Genomic DNA, 17,008 nt, shown 5'->3' on the forward strand with positions numbered 1-17,008 from the left:
TAATATTTCCATGAATTTATTTTATACCCTAATAATACATATTTTCTCACTGACATACTGTTGATGGTGGGTAATGTTTTTAAAAATAAAGCGAGACATAAAATATACTGACCAAGTCACCCTATCTATAGGATTACAATAAATGCTTTAAAACACTGATAGATTTAGTTTCCTTACAAATGTCCCTTTTCTGAAGTACATAGAACACACAAACAAAACAATACCGTTATAATACTGAACTCCAGTTTTCCTTATAAGAATCCTGCTCTTAGCACCTTATAGTTTGTAGTGTCTGAACCTTATAATCACACAGTGTTTGAGAGAAGCCTGTTTCCCTTATCCTGACCAGACTTCCACATCAACACAAACAGTGATGCTAAAAAAATCAATACTCCAATAAGAAAAAAAGAAAAGATTTTCAGCAGAAAGTGGAATGGAAGGGAGATAGCTGTAACCCATGGCAGTAACAACCAAGTGGTTAAACATTTACAATTCTACTTTTTTTTCTCTTTCTCTCTCCCCCTTTCTCTCCCGCTTTCCTTCTCTCTTTTGGGAGCGAGGCTTGGAATGAGGCTTTTTTGTGTGTGAGTGCTCCACTTCTAACAACTGTTTGCCCAGTCAAGGCTGTGGCTGTGTTTACTCAGCGCTAAACGCCACTGCCTGGTCACCAGATGTGGTCGCCCGGCCGGTCAGTCGGCAGGTCAGCCCTTTTTGCGTGGAGCCTCCGCGAGTCAGATCACCGTCCTCACGCTCCCTGTGCCCACCTTCTTTCTTAACACCTCCACCAGCCGCTCCAACCTACAGAGAGAGAGGGGGGGGAGGGAGGGAAAGAGAGAGAAATGGATAAAAGGAAAAACAGAAAAAGTGAGAGACCGGGAAGAGTATGTGCTCCTCTCTCTCCTGGGTCACGTTTAAACACAAAGGGAACATTTCAAGAGGAGAGATGGCCAGAGATGGAAAAAGATGTAAAGAAAAAAAATAGATCCAAGACAAGAGACACACACATACTTCATCAAGTGGGCAAAACACAGCACCCGTACCAAAACCCACATCTCAATCCCTTAAAATATCCTCCCAGAGAAGTGTCCAGTATTTTTTTAATCTGATGAATTGACAGACTCTTGGGTTCTACTGAAAAGGACGGGAAAAAAGAGGAGAATGTTCTTGTGTCCTGCTCCAGACCACCTGGACAAGTGTGTGAGACAAGACAGAGAGACGGGCTGAAATGATGGCTGGATGGAATTCTCTTTTTTTCCACTATTTGTCAGGGTGTCAGAACACCCGAGTTAAAAAAAAGAGGGCCCGAATGCAAACAGTCAGAAGGTCTCTTGTTGTGGTTTTAAAGCTGTGGAGGGCAGGGGGAAATAATGATACAAAATAAGGAAGAATTTCAATGCAATAACATTTGTCACAGAAATATATAATGAACACACACACCTCGGACTAACTAATAAAGGAAATTGCACAAATAAACAAACAAACAGATGAATACACAAACCAACAAACAAAAAATAATTGGTTAAAAGTTTGTCCTGAGGATGAAAATCTTCAGAGCACTGGCTATAGTAGAGCAGAAAAACATTTTGCATTAGTGTGAAAGAGCTACCTTGATTGAATAACTTGAACAAATTGAAAATTCAAGATGTCCAAGACTACAGTCATGACCACTGAGCTTTCAAATTAAATTGAAAATCCCAGTTTGAGTCCTGGAAATGCACTGGGATTCCTCCCGTAAAGTGAGGATTTTAGCCGCATCCCAAATCATCCTATACTGTGATCTTCCCACACTTAGGGATGCAGCCGCGTATGGAAATCAAAATCTTCCCACAGACAACCTCATTTTCCGTGAAGCCTCTGCTGTGTTGTCACTGAATAACAATACACAGAGCGGTAAGGCTGTTTACTATGCAGCGTATCCAAACACTTGGTTATTCTAATAATTCAGCTTCCTGGCAGCCGAAGAATTGATTTCTTTAAAAAGGTTTTTGATAAGATGCATGCCACAAACTTCACTAGAGTACTGGGAGAAGAATAACATTAAGAGTCACATGCACATTATCAAAATCATTAAAAACTATCTTTTAGTATTTAAAATGTTAAAATCATTTCGGTAGTTAATGTGACAATTTAGGTGTTATATCAATGACATTATAAAAATGAAATCTTATCAATAAATACTTGTTCTTGGATTAAAAAACAAACCAAAAAAAGAGAAAAAAAATCTGATTATGAACTGATATGTAAAATAACATTACAAAATATTAAAGATGCATGTTTGTCATATTGCTTATTTTGCATGCTTGTCATTTATCATTTTTATCATATATGTTACATTAAATATGAAAAAGAAACTAGCTATTGACTGTTTAGGAGAACAAGTGAACGTTTGTGCTTGCAGTGGAGACGGTACAAAAGCGAGTGAACAGCCTACAGCACAAACATGCCATTGGTTCACCGGTCGGAGTGTCCCTTGGCTACGGTGTGGCCTCAGGGAGCGCTCTGACCCGCGTCTCCACCTGTTTTTCTGCTCGCCGAGATCTGTGCCAGCCAACGCTGCCATATGTGTTTCACTGCGTCTGAGCTCCCTTAGTGCGAGGGCGTGCATGTGTGCGTGTGTGTGTCTGACGGTGTTTTTTTCTAGACACACACCTCACACTCACAGCAAGAGTCTGTGTAACGTCAACTTGTAGTGGAGAGGGAATGAGTGTGTACACTATGTATAGAGGAGAAGTTAGAGAGAGAGCTGAAGTGGAGAGAGAGAGGGAGAAAGAGAGAGGAGAGAGACTCAGACAGAAAGGAAACGAAAAAGAAGAAAAAAGAGAGGAAGCCTAAAAAGGTACACTAATATTTAGAAAAGGTCGTTGTCACTAAACACTCAGGGCCAAGCACATAGACCACAGACATCCCCTGGACACACACACATACGCACACACACACACATACGCACACACACACACAAACACCTCGCACACTTGCTCTGCTTGCTCTACAAATACATATACACAAACACCTTGTCCCGCTCGTGTGCCAGAGTAGGTTTTTTTCTTCTTCTTCCTCCTCCTCCTCCTCCTCTTCACCGCCGGCTTTTTAAATATATTTGTCAGCCCCTTTGTCACGTTTGCACAATTAGCGTGTGCGAGTCTGACCAGTGGGGACGTCTAAGGTGGACCGGTGTGCGGAGGGGATTTGGAAAGAGGGACGTGTTTGCCCAGGGTGGCCGGTAAACCCAAACATACACGCAAGGGAGGAGCTGTGCAAAAGTATAAATCCCGATTAAGAATTCACAGTGTCGCAAAACCAACAATTATAGCTGGAAGGAGGCAGAGTAAACAAGCGACCCTTGCATAAAAATTTTTTTTTCAAAAAGCCGCACGTTGGGGCTGTTTTTTTTGGGGGGTTGGGGGTGTGGTGTGTGTGAGTGTGTGGGAGAGGGTAGGAGTGAGGGTGATGTGGGTGTTGCATTCTATAGACTGAAAGAACATTTTGGTGCTGGGATTGGGCAGTCATCACGATCTGCAGACAAAAGATGCCTCCCGTCAATTAATTTCGCTGCCTCTCCAATTCCTTCGTCCTCTTGTCTTGTTTTCTTTCTTGTTTTTATTTAGTCAGTCAAACGGCCACTGCTCTTACAATACTTTTGGCAGAGTCACCGTGCACAAACAAACAAATGCCAACACAAAGTTTAAAAAAAAAAAAAAAAAAAAAAAAGCCCCACACAGAGGCGAAGGCACCGAGGGGGCACGGGGCCAGAAACCTGGTCGGCTCCACACGAGCGCCACAGACACCGTGGCTCAGCGGGAGGCGGCAGTCGGCCGGAGGCCGTCGACGCGCTGCCCTCCTGAGCTGCCCCAGCCCCTGCCCCAACCCCCCCCCCCCCCCCCGCCCCCGCACTCCCTCCCTGCCGGCCCTCCCCGAATGAAAAGGCCTCTTTGTGTGGCTCCTCTCACGGCCAAGTTTGATTCAGAGGGCCATTAGACATTCAGCCGAGCCCTCGTCCACTTCTCTCACCCTCTCTCTCTCTCCCTCCTTCCCTCCCCACATCCATCCATCCATCCATCCATCCATCCATCTATCCACTCCCCCCCCCCTCTTGTTTCTTCTGCCTTCTTCTCCGTCAATGGGGAGTTCTGGGCTCCGGCACTCAGGTGCCACATTCTGGGCTGCCTCTCGCCTTCCTTCAGGGGGGGGGGGGGGGGCGAGGGGGCTGCCCGCCTCACCCCTGCATTTTTCGCACCGCACTGCGACAGGGGCTCCACGTCAGAGTGGCTTCCCACAGCAGCCCCCACCCCATCGCCACCAGGCCTGCTCCGACACACACACACACACAGGCCCAGGGCCTGGCCATTGAGGCCATCCATCTAGGTGTCACCTAACGGTCAGGTGCGAGAGCCTCAGATCCGCACTGTCCGCCCAGGACTCACTGGTGTGCTCAAGACAGCATCACACACACACACACACACACACACACACAAATGTTCCACACATACAGGCTGCAATCAGAGCAGACGCAGATGCATATACTGTACACATGAAGTGGAACACACAGGTACAAGTTTTGGGTACACACACTCACTCACTCACTCACTCACACACACACACTTGCAGGAACATGCATAAAAATGAATGCAAACACAAACACACACACACGTAGACACAGGCATACATGACCACACACACACACACACACACACACACATTCAAAGAAACTACAGAGAAATGCACATTTTAACACATGTAAATACAAATACACACACACACACACACACACACACACACACACACACACACACACACACACACATGCTGCCAACTCCCCAAAACCTCATCAGGAGGCCTCTTCCTGGGAAAAAAAGGTCTGGGAAAAACAGCGGTCCTGGGGTACGGCCCCACTCCTACTCACTCAGTAGCCTGACATGGTCAATATTAGACACTTAGGCTTTCTGGCACTGATTCAGGCCTTGGTGCCATAAATTACATGAGAATTCTCAGAACACCGAGCACCGTGGTGTTCTCCTATACTGGAGATCTCACTTTTCTCTCCATCTGAAAAAATATAGTGTTCCAAAAAAAAAAAGAGTGCAGAAGTTTCAGAGCTTCTCGTATGGTTCATATGTGTGCAAATACATGAGTGGTCTCTGAGTTTGTGTGAGAGAGAATCTATTTTGGTCAATGAATGTACCAAAGACACACAAACACATAAACAAACACACACACACACACACAAAAAAAACACCAAAACACACACACACACACAGCAAACTCATCATACCACGAATGAAACAAAACTTCTGGACTATTGACGTAAGAATGCTGTTGACTAGTTGTGCAAAGGAAAGCAAATCTTTGCCCAATCCCTGAAAGTTTGTGTTCATGAAAGTCTCCATGTGTATCCAAAATGTGGCAACTCTAAAAGAACATTAACAATATGACTTAAATTAATCCATGTCATAACGTTACAGAATGTTTACCACTAGAAAGATAAGACACCCCCTTCAGACAAGGAGAGGCCGGAGACCCACAAACAATCTAATTCAAACAAATGAATGTTGTAATGCTATTAAATTGAACCATGTCTGTTAAAAACTGAAGAGGACCAAGAGGTGTTATCAGATGAGACCCCCCCCCCACCACCCCAGGGAGACCGGGGGGGGGGGGGGGGGGGGCATCAGTGATCTCTGTCATCAGACCTCTCATGACCCCTCCAGCCTCATCTAAGCCCCTCAAGAAGGCTCGTTTAAATACAATGGCCAAAGTTCCCTCTGGGCTCTTCTTTCAGAGCCCTCTTCTGGGGTGCTAGCAGTCTATCAGTGGAGGGGAAAGGAGATGGTGTGTGTGTTTGTGTGTGTGTGTGTGTGTGTGTGTGTGTGTGTGTGCGTGCGTGCGTGTGTGTGTGTGTGTGTGTGTGTGTGTGTGTGTGTGTGTGTGTGTGTATGTGTGTGTGTGTGTGTGTGTGTGTGTGTGTGTGTGTATGTGTGTGTGTGTGTGTGGAGGGGAGGCAGGGGGTGTCTTCCCAGGATTCTGAGCTCTCCCTCCCTGTCTCTCGCTCCCCCTCCCCATCAAACCCATCCCCCTGTTAATTCATCGTGCAAATAAATGAGTGGGGTGAGAACTGTTTGCATTGCATGGGGAGCCCATGTGTGTGTGGGAGAGAGGAGTTGAGAGAGGAGGCGAGAGAGGGAGAGAGGGCGAGAGAGAAAGAGGATGGGAGGGCCTCATACACAAGTGTGTGTGTGTGTGTGTGTGTGTGTGTGTGTGTGTGTGTGTGTGTGTGTGAGAATGTGTGCACATACACACCTCCCCACACACACACACACACGCATGCCCACACACACATGAAGCTACTGCAACATGCTCTTGAGGCTGGGAATACGTGTCTGTATGTGGCTATTGGAGCACATAGGTGTGTGGTATAATAGTACTCTGTTTGGTACTCAGAATTCTATTGTTGTTAAGTTAGTACTTAACAGGTTGTACAACATTAGCTAACTATGGAATGGATCTGGTCCGGATGGGGCTGTGGTTCTCACTACTGGGTACTGAGTTTGGAACTCAGAACTCTATTATGACTGTCTGAGCAGAGAGGGTTAAAGCGGAGTTAGTAATCAAGGATCTTTGGTCTGAGGTTAGCGTCATTTACTCAAAGATTCCACGACCATGGTACTCACTTCTGGACCTTTTCACTGGCCTCCCGCTCTGCGTCCTGGGAGTGGCGGAGCTGGGCCTGGAGGTTCTGGTGCTCACTGGCCAGTAGCTGCATACGGGCCAGGAGGGCCTGGTTCTGGTTCCCCTTGGTCTCGGAGGTCAAAGACGAAGGTGGTGTGGGAGCGCCTTGTTCCTTCACTGCAGTCTCCTCAGTCTGCATCAGATGCTGACTGTAAAAGAGGTCAATTCATATGTTCATTTAATGGTTTAACATTGTATTTGTACACACATTGTACACACATTTCATTCTGTGGCCAATATTATAATATAAATTGCCACTCCAAACTGTCTTGACCACATTGAAACCACAAATATCTGTAATGGCTGTGACCGAAAAGTGGACCAACTATTCCCCTGTTGTAACCAAATGACACCATGAGGAAAGGCTTTATTCAGCTGCTGCTCGGGCTCAGTGTCCACCACCCAGAGTGATGAGTGTCAGTGTGGCTGCCAGTAAAACCCACTGCACTATTTGAACTATTACGGCCATGTTCCAGGAGCTGTTGAGTGACAGCCCTCATCTCAGACTGGGTCATCTCAGTGCCAAGGCACACACACACACACACACACACACACACACACACACACACACACACACACACACACACACACACACACACACACACACACACACACACACACACACACACACACACACACACACACACACACACACACACACACACACTAACTTCGCACCATAATCACACCACCCTCCAGGTGAATGTCACACAGATGTGACTCAATGAGATGCACAGGATTTAACAGAGGATTTAACAGAAAGGGAATAAAATGGTAAAAAAAGAGGGAAGGATAGAGAGAAAAGATAAACATCTTGAGCAACAAATATAATCTCTCCTGGCTTTTATAGAAATGTAGGGATTTAATTAAGGGGAGGAAGAAGAACAATCTGGACTATTTTTACAGGCAGGCAAACAAACTGACCTCGTGTTGCCCCTTTGCACCATCACCATCACAGATGATTCTAACTCATCTAACTGTAAACATTTCTGACGTGATGTGATTCTGTATGGATATACACAAATAAACAAATGAATAAAAGAACATTACTCCATTGCTGCAGGTTTGCATGCCTGTGTTGTGAAATGACAGTAGTCACCAAATAATCTATTCTGAAAACCCACCCCCTCACACACAGAAAAACACCTGTTTATTATTATAATGTGGATTTGGTGGTAAATGGTCAGTATTACTGGAGAGGCTAGAATGACAAATGTCTGCAGTTTAATAAAACTGCCCTCCTCCCAACCCCCCCCCCCCCCCCCCCCCCCCCCCCCCCTATTCTGAAGAGAAGCCAGCGAGCTCTACTCCCTCTCATCAAACACTCACTACCACACACCTGCCCGTCAGGTTCCTGAGCAGGTGAGGACCTTCAAATATGAGGCGGCATAAACCGCAACCACGAGGGAGCGGTGGGTGAGGAGACACTCGCAGCAGACACAATACCCTGAGCAATGGACCTCGCCTCAACACCACCACCAATAATACCTCTCACTAACACCCCCCGCCCCCTCCCACCCCCTGTCCCTTCCTCTCGAGTGCCATACAAGCGCCGTCCAATTCCTGACAGATGGAGCCTGATGGATGGTCACCAGTCTTTGTCTGCTGAGGGGGGGAGTCGGGCAGTGTGCATATTGCCTTAAACTCATATTAGTCACTATGGCCTCTTGTCCCTCGTTTAATTAGTTTCAGGGAGACGTCAGGCTCCAGACATCTCTCTCTCTCTCTCTCTCTTTCCCTTTCTCTCTCTCTCCCCCACCTCTTTCTGCCTATGCACTCAGGTCTTTTTTTCATTCCTCCTCTAGAAGTGGAGGGTAATCAATTGGGATGTGATATTGATAGCCGAGCGAGAGATGTAAACTTGTGTGTTTTGTTTAATTAAAGGCAAACATATTGGGTACGAAGGTCCGGTGGCAGTGACAAACAAGGGCGAAAGCACGTTGCCCTGCCATGGATTATCTTATCTACACCTCCCACCCCCATGCCCTGAATCCATCTCCCAAATACGCCCCCAACATAGACATAGGGGGCTGAAGAAGACGTTGCAGTGACTGATGTCTATGCTTGTGTCTGCATCAGTTTGTCAAAGCTGAAACGTACTGTAGGACCATGAAACTGACAAATCCAATGTGTGCCAGAAAGGTGGATAAGATAACCAGATAAGGGTTATGCAGGTGTCTAGTTAGGCAGATTGGGAGGTAATAAACTGTATAATAACAGCCTTGACCACTTCTCATTGACTCATCTAATCATGTTTTCAAGGTTTTTTTCTGGCATTTTTAGTTGTAACTATATTGAAACACAATCCACTGTTCTTGGGCATCTCTGGAGGTCAACACATCAGTGACAAATATTCTCTTTGTAGTGTGTTATCTGGGTTCTCTTGCATAATAAGTCTGACTATCTTTCTGCGTTACTTTGTGCACAAACTGCCCCAGTTTCCAAGAGAGGGAGAGAGTGAGAGAAAACGGAACACAAAAGCAAAATGCTTTTGGAAAATACAAGGGTAGACATGTATGTCAATAGATTGAGGCAGAGATATAGATACAACAGATATATAGCCAGATAGATAGGGAAATAGAGAGAGAGAGAGAGCGAGGGAACAAGAAAAAAGAATGAAAGATAGAAAACTGTAAAGCAAGTCTGGGCATTGGTGTTAATCATTAACCAGCGAAATCAGATAGGTAATCAAAGGCACTGGTTCCCAACGTACCTGGCCTGCGATTCTGTGCAGGGTTTAATGGTTAACTGAACCAGAGGCGTGCTATCAGAGAGGATATGTAAAATAACCTTTTAATAGAGACTTATCTCTGGCCTTCTCGGCAAACAGCGAGGTCAAAACACGAGGGGAAACCACACACACACACACACACACACACACACACACACACACACACACACACACACACACACACACACACACACACACACACACACACACACACACACACACAATCTCCACAGCAACCTTTTAGTGGGTGAGTAAACAAGACGACCACGCCTCAACAGGACCGTTCCTTACACAAATCAATCATTTCGAGTCCAGACTGACAGCTTTGAGTCTCACCCTCTCTCTATGTCACTCCATCTTCTTTTCCTCTCCTCGTCTCTTCCTGCATCAGTGTACAGGCGCGCTGCTTACCTGTCTGCATGGTGTTCCAGTACAGAAACCAATTTAGACCAGGTAGGGGGGTAGCGGATAAAATTGGGCTGACGGGGGTGTGTGTGTCTGTGTGCGTGTGTGTGTGTTGCCAGGACACTGCCGTGCGTTTTGAATTGGCCCCTCTATCCAGCTCCTTGCTGTTCTGCGAATCTGGCTTGCTGTGTGGGTTTGCAGACAATCCGCCAAATGTATTTTGTTGCACAGATTGTAAGGCCGAATCTGAGACTGATCTGCCGGCTAATGCGGGGTGATTGGTGGCCGGCAAGATGTTTGGTGGTGGCGGCGGTGGCTGGTGCTGTGTGTATCATGGCTGCCATGTTTGTTGCTGAAACTGGATGCCAGTTGTCATGACTCATGACGCTACTTCCCGGTCACCTGACTTTATCTGGGCAAACAAACACTCTAATAGCCATATCTCACTCATTACCCCAGTTCCATTGTCGTTGCTAAGGGAGATTATTTATCAGCAAATTTTCAAAAGACTTGCCAGCTAAGGGCACAGACATTTGAAAGGGCAGAAACAATAACAGCCTTATTCAAAAACATGATGACTACAAAGTAAAGGGGGCTGAAGGTTTCAGTTTACAGAGGGAGGTCAATTTTTGGATTTAAACAAACAGAATGCTTTCTTAATACATTTTAAATCAATCTAATCTATTCCAATTGACTCCTGAGCTAGACAAAATTATAAAATAATAATAAAAATAATACAAAATCAGATGGCCAGACAGCACCTTACAAGTGCCAACCTCTCTGAAGCAGGAAGTGAACAAGCCCTCGCAATACCCTTCAGCCGGGCTCCATCACCTGAATGGCAGCCAGGCCTAATGTCCCTTAATGACTATTGAATTTCAGGTGTTAAGTGTGAGGCCAGGCGTGATAATGAGAGGGGCGGAGGGGCAAAGGATGGGGGGTCCTCCCAGGGGAGAGAGGCTGAGATTGAGGTTGGCCCCTCGGCCATGAGTAGATTCCTTGATTAATCCAATAGACTTTTTGTGAAATTCAACAATTTTCAACAAATTGCTCCTCATCGTCATCTAGCTCTCTGTATAATGTATGTGCTTTAAGAAAGAAAAAAAAAAAACTCTGTCTGAGTGTGAATGGGAAGTCAAGATGGTTGCTAAGAATGCCTCATAAACTTGTGTTATATGATTGTTACGTTGCTTCATGAAGACAGAGAGTGAGGGGTGTAATTCTATTGCCTTTTGAGCTCAAGTATCAACAACCTTTGGCCAGAATCACAGAATGTACCTTTAACGCGTGGTCAAGTATCAACAACCAGAATCACAGATTATACCTTTAACGCGTGGTCAAGTATCAACAACCAGAATCACAGATTATACCTTTAACGCGTGGTCTGTCTGACTCTGTGGCTGCCCCCTCCTGCTCTGCTCCGTGCCTGGCTCTCGCTCAAACAAAGCACCGTCTGCGCCGCGCCACGGCCCTCTGGCCAATCCAAACTCATTAAAACAGCTGGTCGACAGTCAGAGAAAGTTCTAGAACATTTATTCGTTTTTTTTTTGTCGTCTTCTTGAGATTTGTTGCTATTTTATGTCTACGGGGTGCCTGTCTACGTGCGGCATGAGGGAATCTGAAAGGGGATCGGTCCAGTTTCTCACCCCTCCAACCCCCCCCATCCTCCTATTTACTTCTCATTCTCTGAGTCTTTCTCTGAGTCTTTCTCTCCTTTTCTCGCTTTCTCTCTCCGTCTCTCTCTAATGTCTGTTTCGTCTCTTTCATCTGACTGAGCTTGTCTGTTATCCTGAGGACACAATGCAGAATGAGGTGGGGTGGGTGGGGGGTGGAATCCTCAGAGCAAACAGAGAGAGGCATCTTCTGAGCTTTGTTAGGGCTGGAAGGATTCCCCATCTGAAGGTCCAGCTCCACAGGCGTCCTGATAGCCACTCCGGCTGGGCATCCCACAATGCAAATACATGTGTGTGTGTGTGTGTGTTGCGTTGTGTTGTGTTGTGTTGTGTGTGTGGTCGAATACAATGCCTGTCTTCACTTCTTGGGGGTATAGATACGTTTTGGGGTGTTGGGGATATGGGGTGCATGGTGGACATGGTGGTGATTGGGAGTGATTCCCAACCCCCCCACCCCCCCCCCCCCCAATTCTCAGACATGGGATCCTTCCATGGGAGAGAGAGAGAGAGCAAGAGAGAGTGTGTGTATGTGTGTGTGTGTGTGTGGTGTGTGTGTCCAGGACACCAACAGTCAAACAGACAACAGAAGATAAGTAGATAAGGATGACTGGGAGAAAGCATCTGAGAAGAAGGATACGAGTCCATCCTAAACCGGATCCACACCACCAAACCAGAATGGCTGGTTTCTGTGCCAAGCGTATTTGCACACTCTAATCCAGCAACCTGCGGTTGGTGGTAGGAGAGGCCAAACTATACTTGTATCCAGAATGGGCAGAGGTAACAGCTCTGCATACTAATGCCAATGTTTAGAGATGGGTAAAAGTCAGATTAATTTAATTGCCAATCTGTGACTTTCATGAATGTAGACTGAATGATCCAAAAACAAATGCTACCATTGCTACAAAGCAATAACATGTCGTGATATCCACCACATTTCCTGAAATAATTCTGAATCAGGGCCCTAAAGAACACATTGAGAGCTTTAGTGGCATCTCTCTCACTCACGCTTTTCTACACTGTATTTCATTTCTTAATAACTCATATTTATGACAATGTCAATATTGTCTCTAGCTTTGACTTTGCCTCGAGCCATTTTTGACGTTGCCCATTTCAGTCCCTCCAAACAGGCGCAAATAAAGTGGGAAAAGTCGTTTTTAGAAGTTAATATGAGCTCGGCGAGCGGTGGACTGGTGGGCCGGGTATGACGTCGAATGTTTGGCGGTTTTAATAAGAGGCTGTGTAATGACGGAAGGAGAGAGGGAGAGCAGCAGCAGCAGAAGCAGGGCACTGTTATTAAGAGAGTTCAAATGGAACGGCAGAGGGAAGCATGCGTGCTGTGATCAAGAGCCTATGTGAGTGTCTGTGTGTGTGTGTGTCTGTGTGTGTGTGTGTGTGTGTGTGTGTGTGTGTGTGTGTGTGTGTGTGTGTGTGTTGGGGGTGCTCTTTGTCATTTTTACTGACAGGACTTCACAGTTATGCTGGGGGAAGTTATACAAATGAGTTCATGAGTAGAATTACATCACCCATCTCCCTTACATTACTTGTCTACAATGCCATTTCTCTCTTACACCTTCACATGACACTTTCAAGTGTATGCGGCTTCACTGGTGATGCTAACTGGTTTAATCAGCTCTCCTTTTTGTGTTCAAATGTGTTTTCCAAATCAATGTGTGTTTGTGTTTGTGCTACGGCATGTGTATTTGTACATTCGGGGGTTACTGTATGGTTTGTGTGTTTATGTGAGAGGATTAAAGTTTGAGGTTGTGGTTTGCAGTTCATATATGTGTGTTCGTACACATACTCGTGTGAGTATATTTGTACGTGTGTGTGCGTGTGTGTTTAGCAGTGCAGCCTGTGTGTGTGTGTGTGTGTGTGTTTGTGTGTACATTCACTTTGTCAAGTCGTGTGTGGGTGTGTCTGAGCATGTGTATCTTGGGGCTCTGTGTGTGTGTGCGCGTGTGTGTGTGTGTTTGAACTTGCACTTTGGGGTAGTATGTGTTCCCGTGCATGTGTTTTGCATATAGGTCAGCATGCATGTGTGCAGATGCAAAAGTGTGTAAAGGTGTTAGTGTGTTTTGTGTGTTTGTGTGGTGCATTCACCCATGGAACAGCCGGAGTGTCTGCAGTTCCTCCTCCATCTTCTGGCAAAGTTCCAGGGCTTTATCTCGGTCTCTCTGAACTGCATCTAACTCTTCCTGCAAACACACACACACACACACTTTAATGGTAAGAAAACAAGTTTTATGATTTATGACTTGTTTTACATTCTAGACTTCTCTGACTTTGCCTTAATGAATGTAGCTGTTCATCTATTCCTACTAAGTCTAGATTCTAATCATCAGCCTGAATTACGTGTAAAAGAGTGATAGGGCATCTTAACAAAGACAAAAAGAGATACCATTGCCTCAAGCAGATCATATACTCCTGGCAAAGGACCATAAAATCCAATAAACTCATAATCTACATTTACATTTGTTGGTCATCATCACAACATAGACACAGATTGGTTTATATGCCCTAAACTCTACACTATCAGTATAATCAACCAGAACCACAGAACCGCCATTTATGACTTGATAGATTACCAGCACTCTCCAACGCTACCGTAATCATCATACACTCAGTCCCCATCTAAGCCTCTCCACTTTTAAACTGCTGAGAGAGCACCTCCGTCAGCACCAGCACCTCCTCCAGCACCACCTCCTCCAGCACCACCACCTCATCCAGCACCACCACCTCATCCAGCACCACAATCTCAGTCAGCAACACCACCTCCTTCAGCACCACCACCTCCGTCAGTACCAGCACCTCCTCCAGCACCACCTCATCCAGCACCACCACCTCATCCAGCACCACCATCTCAGTCAGTACCACCACCTCCGTCAGTACCAGCACCTCCTCCAGCACCACCTCATCCAGCACCACCACCTCTGTCAGCACTACCACCTCAGTCAGCACCACCACCTCCTCCAGCACCACCTCCTCCAGCACCAGCACTAACATGCCAACGACGGGGAGCAACCCAGACAAAGATGAGAAGGCTGTGGAGCTCAGGCCATTGTGTCTACACTCAGCACCCAGTGAAGATGAAGAGGGGGAGGAGGTAAAGGAGAGGAGAGGAGAGAAGAGAAGAGGAGAGGAGAGGAGAGGAGAGGAGAGGAGAGAAGGAAAAGAAGGGGAATGGGGGAGAGATGATTTAAGAGCAGAGAGAACGAGAGAGCAACAGAGAGAGGGAGAGAGAGAGAGAGAGAGAGAGAGAGAAAGGGGGAAGAAAACAAAAGAAGGAGAGAGTGAGGGAGGAAAGGGAACAAGGAGAACTTCATGCCAAGGAGGGCTTGGTAAACACTATCCTCGCAGCTTCTGTCTGTCTCTCTTCCCCTCTCCAGCAAAACATGAGACACACACACACAAATACAGACACACATACATTCACACACAGTCTCTCATGCACGCACACACACACACACACTCTCTCTCTCTCACACACACTCATGCACCCCCTTCCCCCAGGCTAATAAGCAGCTGTTGAAAAAGATGTATTGATCGTTCCCGCCTCTCAACAGCTGGGAGAGGGCGCAGGGAAACAATGAAGGCAGTCTAAGCAAACAGCGCTCATGCCCCTACTGTAAATGCCTGCAATCTACAGGCCCACACGATAAGAGACACAGGGAGGGGAAGACACAAAGGGAGATTCTCCATTGTTACTCACACACACACACACAAACACACACACACACACCATATAATTACTAATTTGACACAACAAAGCAAAAATGCTTTTCTGACTAATTGGGGTTGAAGCAAACACAGTTAGTAAAGGGAAGAAACAAGAGCAGCACCTTTCAGTAGAGAGAGAGAAAGAGAGGGAGAGAGGGAGAGAGAGCGAGTGAGCGAGCAAGAGAGAGAGAGAGAGAGTGTGTGTGTGTGTGTGTGTGTGTGTGTGTGTGTGTGTGTGTGTGTGTGTGTGCAAACGGTAGTTTATATGAGCGGTCCAGGGCACGTGTTTGACTGTAAGGTCAGGCCATCTCATGGCCAGCTCTTTCATTAACCTGATGAATGGGGTCTACATCCGTGGCTTATCAAACAGCACAGGGCGGAGGCGGCTGTGGCGAGCCATGCGTGTGATAACGGCCCTCACACACACAGGAAGACCTGGGCACAAAAAAAAGGCATTTAACAATCCCTCACCTCACCATTCAGTGCCCTCGTGTCACTCAGGTAACCAGCCAATACACCCGTCAACAAGTCCCAGAGCAACCACAGACGCACAACTACAGCCTGTTTCTCTGGTGCTACTTCCCTTAACGGCATTAAGGTTAGCACTGAAGTAAATCCAAGGTTAAGATGAAGATAGGGGACATGTTTAGTTTAGCTAGTAGATCATCAACTGACTACATTCTTTAGCAAGGGAAGGTTATAATCAGCACTTCTGAGGAATTGACAACTCTATTAGAAAATATCTATTTCTGTTCCTCTTTCATGTTTTTCCACCGACAGGTTAAACTTTTACATACAGTACACCACAGACTAACCTTTCCCCTTGTGTGCACAGCTGGAACTCTCATGGGTAAGAGTTCCTCTAATGTAACAAGTCCAAAACCCCATTAATGCTACTGATCGCACAGCTGTAAAGCATAGGAGTCCTAATTTGGTGAACACATTCAAAATGGTCTAGTGTGGAATGTGAACATGTCTGGTGTGTAGAAATAAACACATATAGTCACATATTCCATCTGGAACGTTCTTCTGATGACAAGAGGTAGTCTGTATTACACCAGAAAATATGCATCTCATCATAAATTATTCCTCATAATCTGGCATAATCTGTGCTTCAGAGCAACAGTTAATATGCATATCAACCTGAATCCCAGGACTGTCAGAATATCATGACTTCTCACTTCTCACTCACAGTCTATGCTAGAGAATATAGTGACAAAAAGAAAGGCTTTTGGGACAGAGTAACCAATTATCTCTCTCTCAGTTTGGACATATTCAACAAACACCACAAGCTGGATACTCTGTTTGGGATGAGGGAGATGAGAGAACCCTGAGCCACCACTCCTGGGTCCTCTGCCTGGGGGGAGAGAGAGAGAGAGGCAGAGAGAGAGAGAGAGAGACAGAGAAAGACAGAGAGAGAGGGAGAGAAAGAAAGAGAGAGAGAGAGAGAGAGAGAGAGGAGAGAGAGAGAGAGAGAGAGAGAGAGAGAGAGAGAGAGAGAGAGAGAGAGAGAGAGAGAGAGAGAAAGAAAGAGAGAGAGAGAGAGAGAGAGAGAGAGAGAGGGCAGCCCCTGGGGCACTAGCCTCATCAGGACCTTTGGCCCTAAGTACATGCAGCCACCCTGTGTGCGCGGGCGCCTGAAAATCATTCTAATTACGGGCGCATGGGTCTTGCAAGTCAAAGAGCACATCAAAAAGAGGCTAACCTCTTAAGTCAATATGTGCTTTTCTCCAGCCGCGAGCTCCGCCGGAAGACTTCA

The 17,008-nt window shown here is 46.1% G+C and overlaps 1 protein-coding gene across 5 annotated transcripts in view; it reads right to left on the reverse strand.

Annotated features, from left to right (window-relative positions):
- mipol1 (mirror-image polydactyly 1) overlaps window positions 1-17,008 on the reverse strand; it is a 58,535-nt gene continuing 41,527 nt past the window's right edge. For all 5 annotated transcript variants that reach the window (XM_042071230.1, XM_042071233.1, XM_042071231.1 and 2 more), the window contains 3 exons: window positions 13,633-13,727; window positions 6,666-6,872; window positions 1-798 (listed from right to left, as the gene is read on the reverse strand). In XM_042071230.1, the coding sequence (XP_041927164.1) occupies window positions 732-798; window positions 6,666-6,872; window positions 13,633-13,727 (369 nt within the window). In that variant the 3' untranslated portion in view covers window positions 1-731. The remainder of the gene's footprint in view (window positions 799-6,665; window positions 6,873-13,632; window positions 13,728-17,008) is intronic.

This window comes from Alosa sapidissima, chromosome 19, assembly GCF_018492685.1.
Source record: "Alosa sapidissima isolate fAloSap1 chromosome 19, fAloSap1.pri, whole genome shotgun sequence".
NCBI lineage: Eukaryota > Metazoa > Chordata > Actinopteri > Clupeiformes > Clupeidae > Alosa > Alosa sapidissima.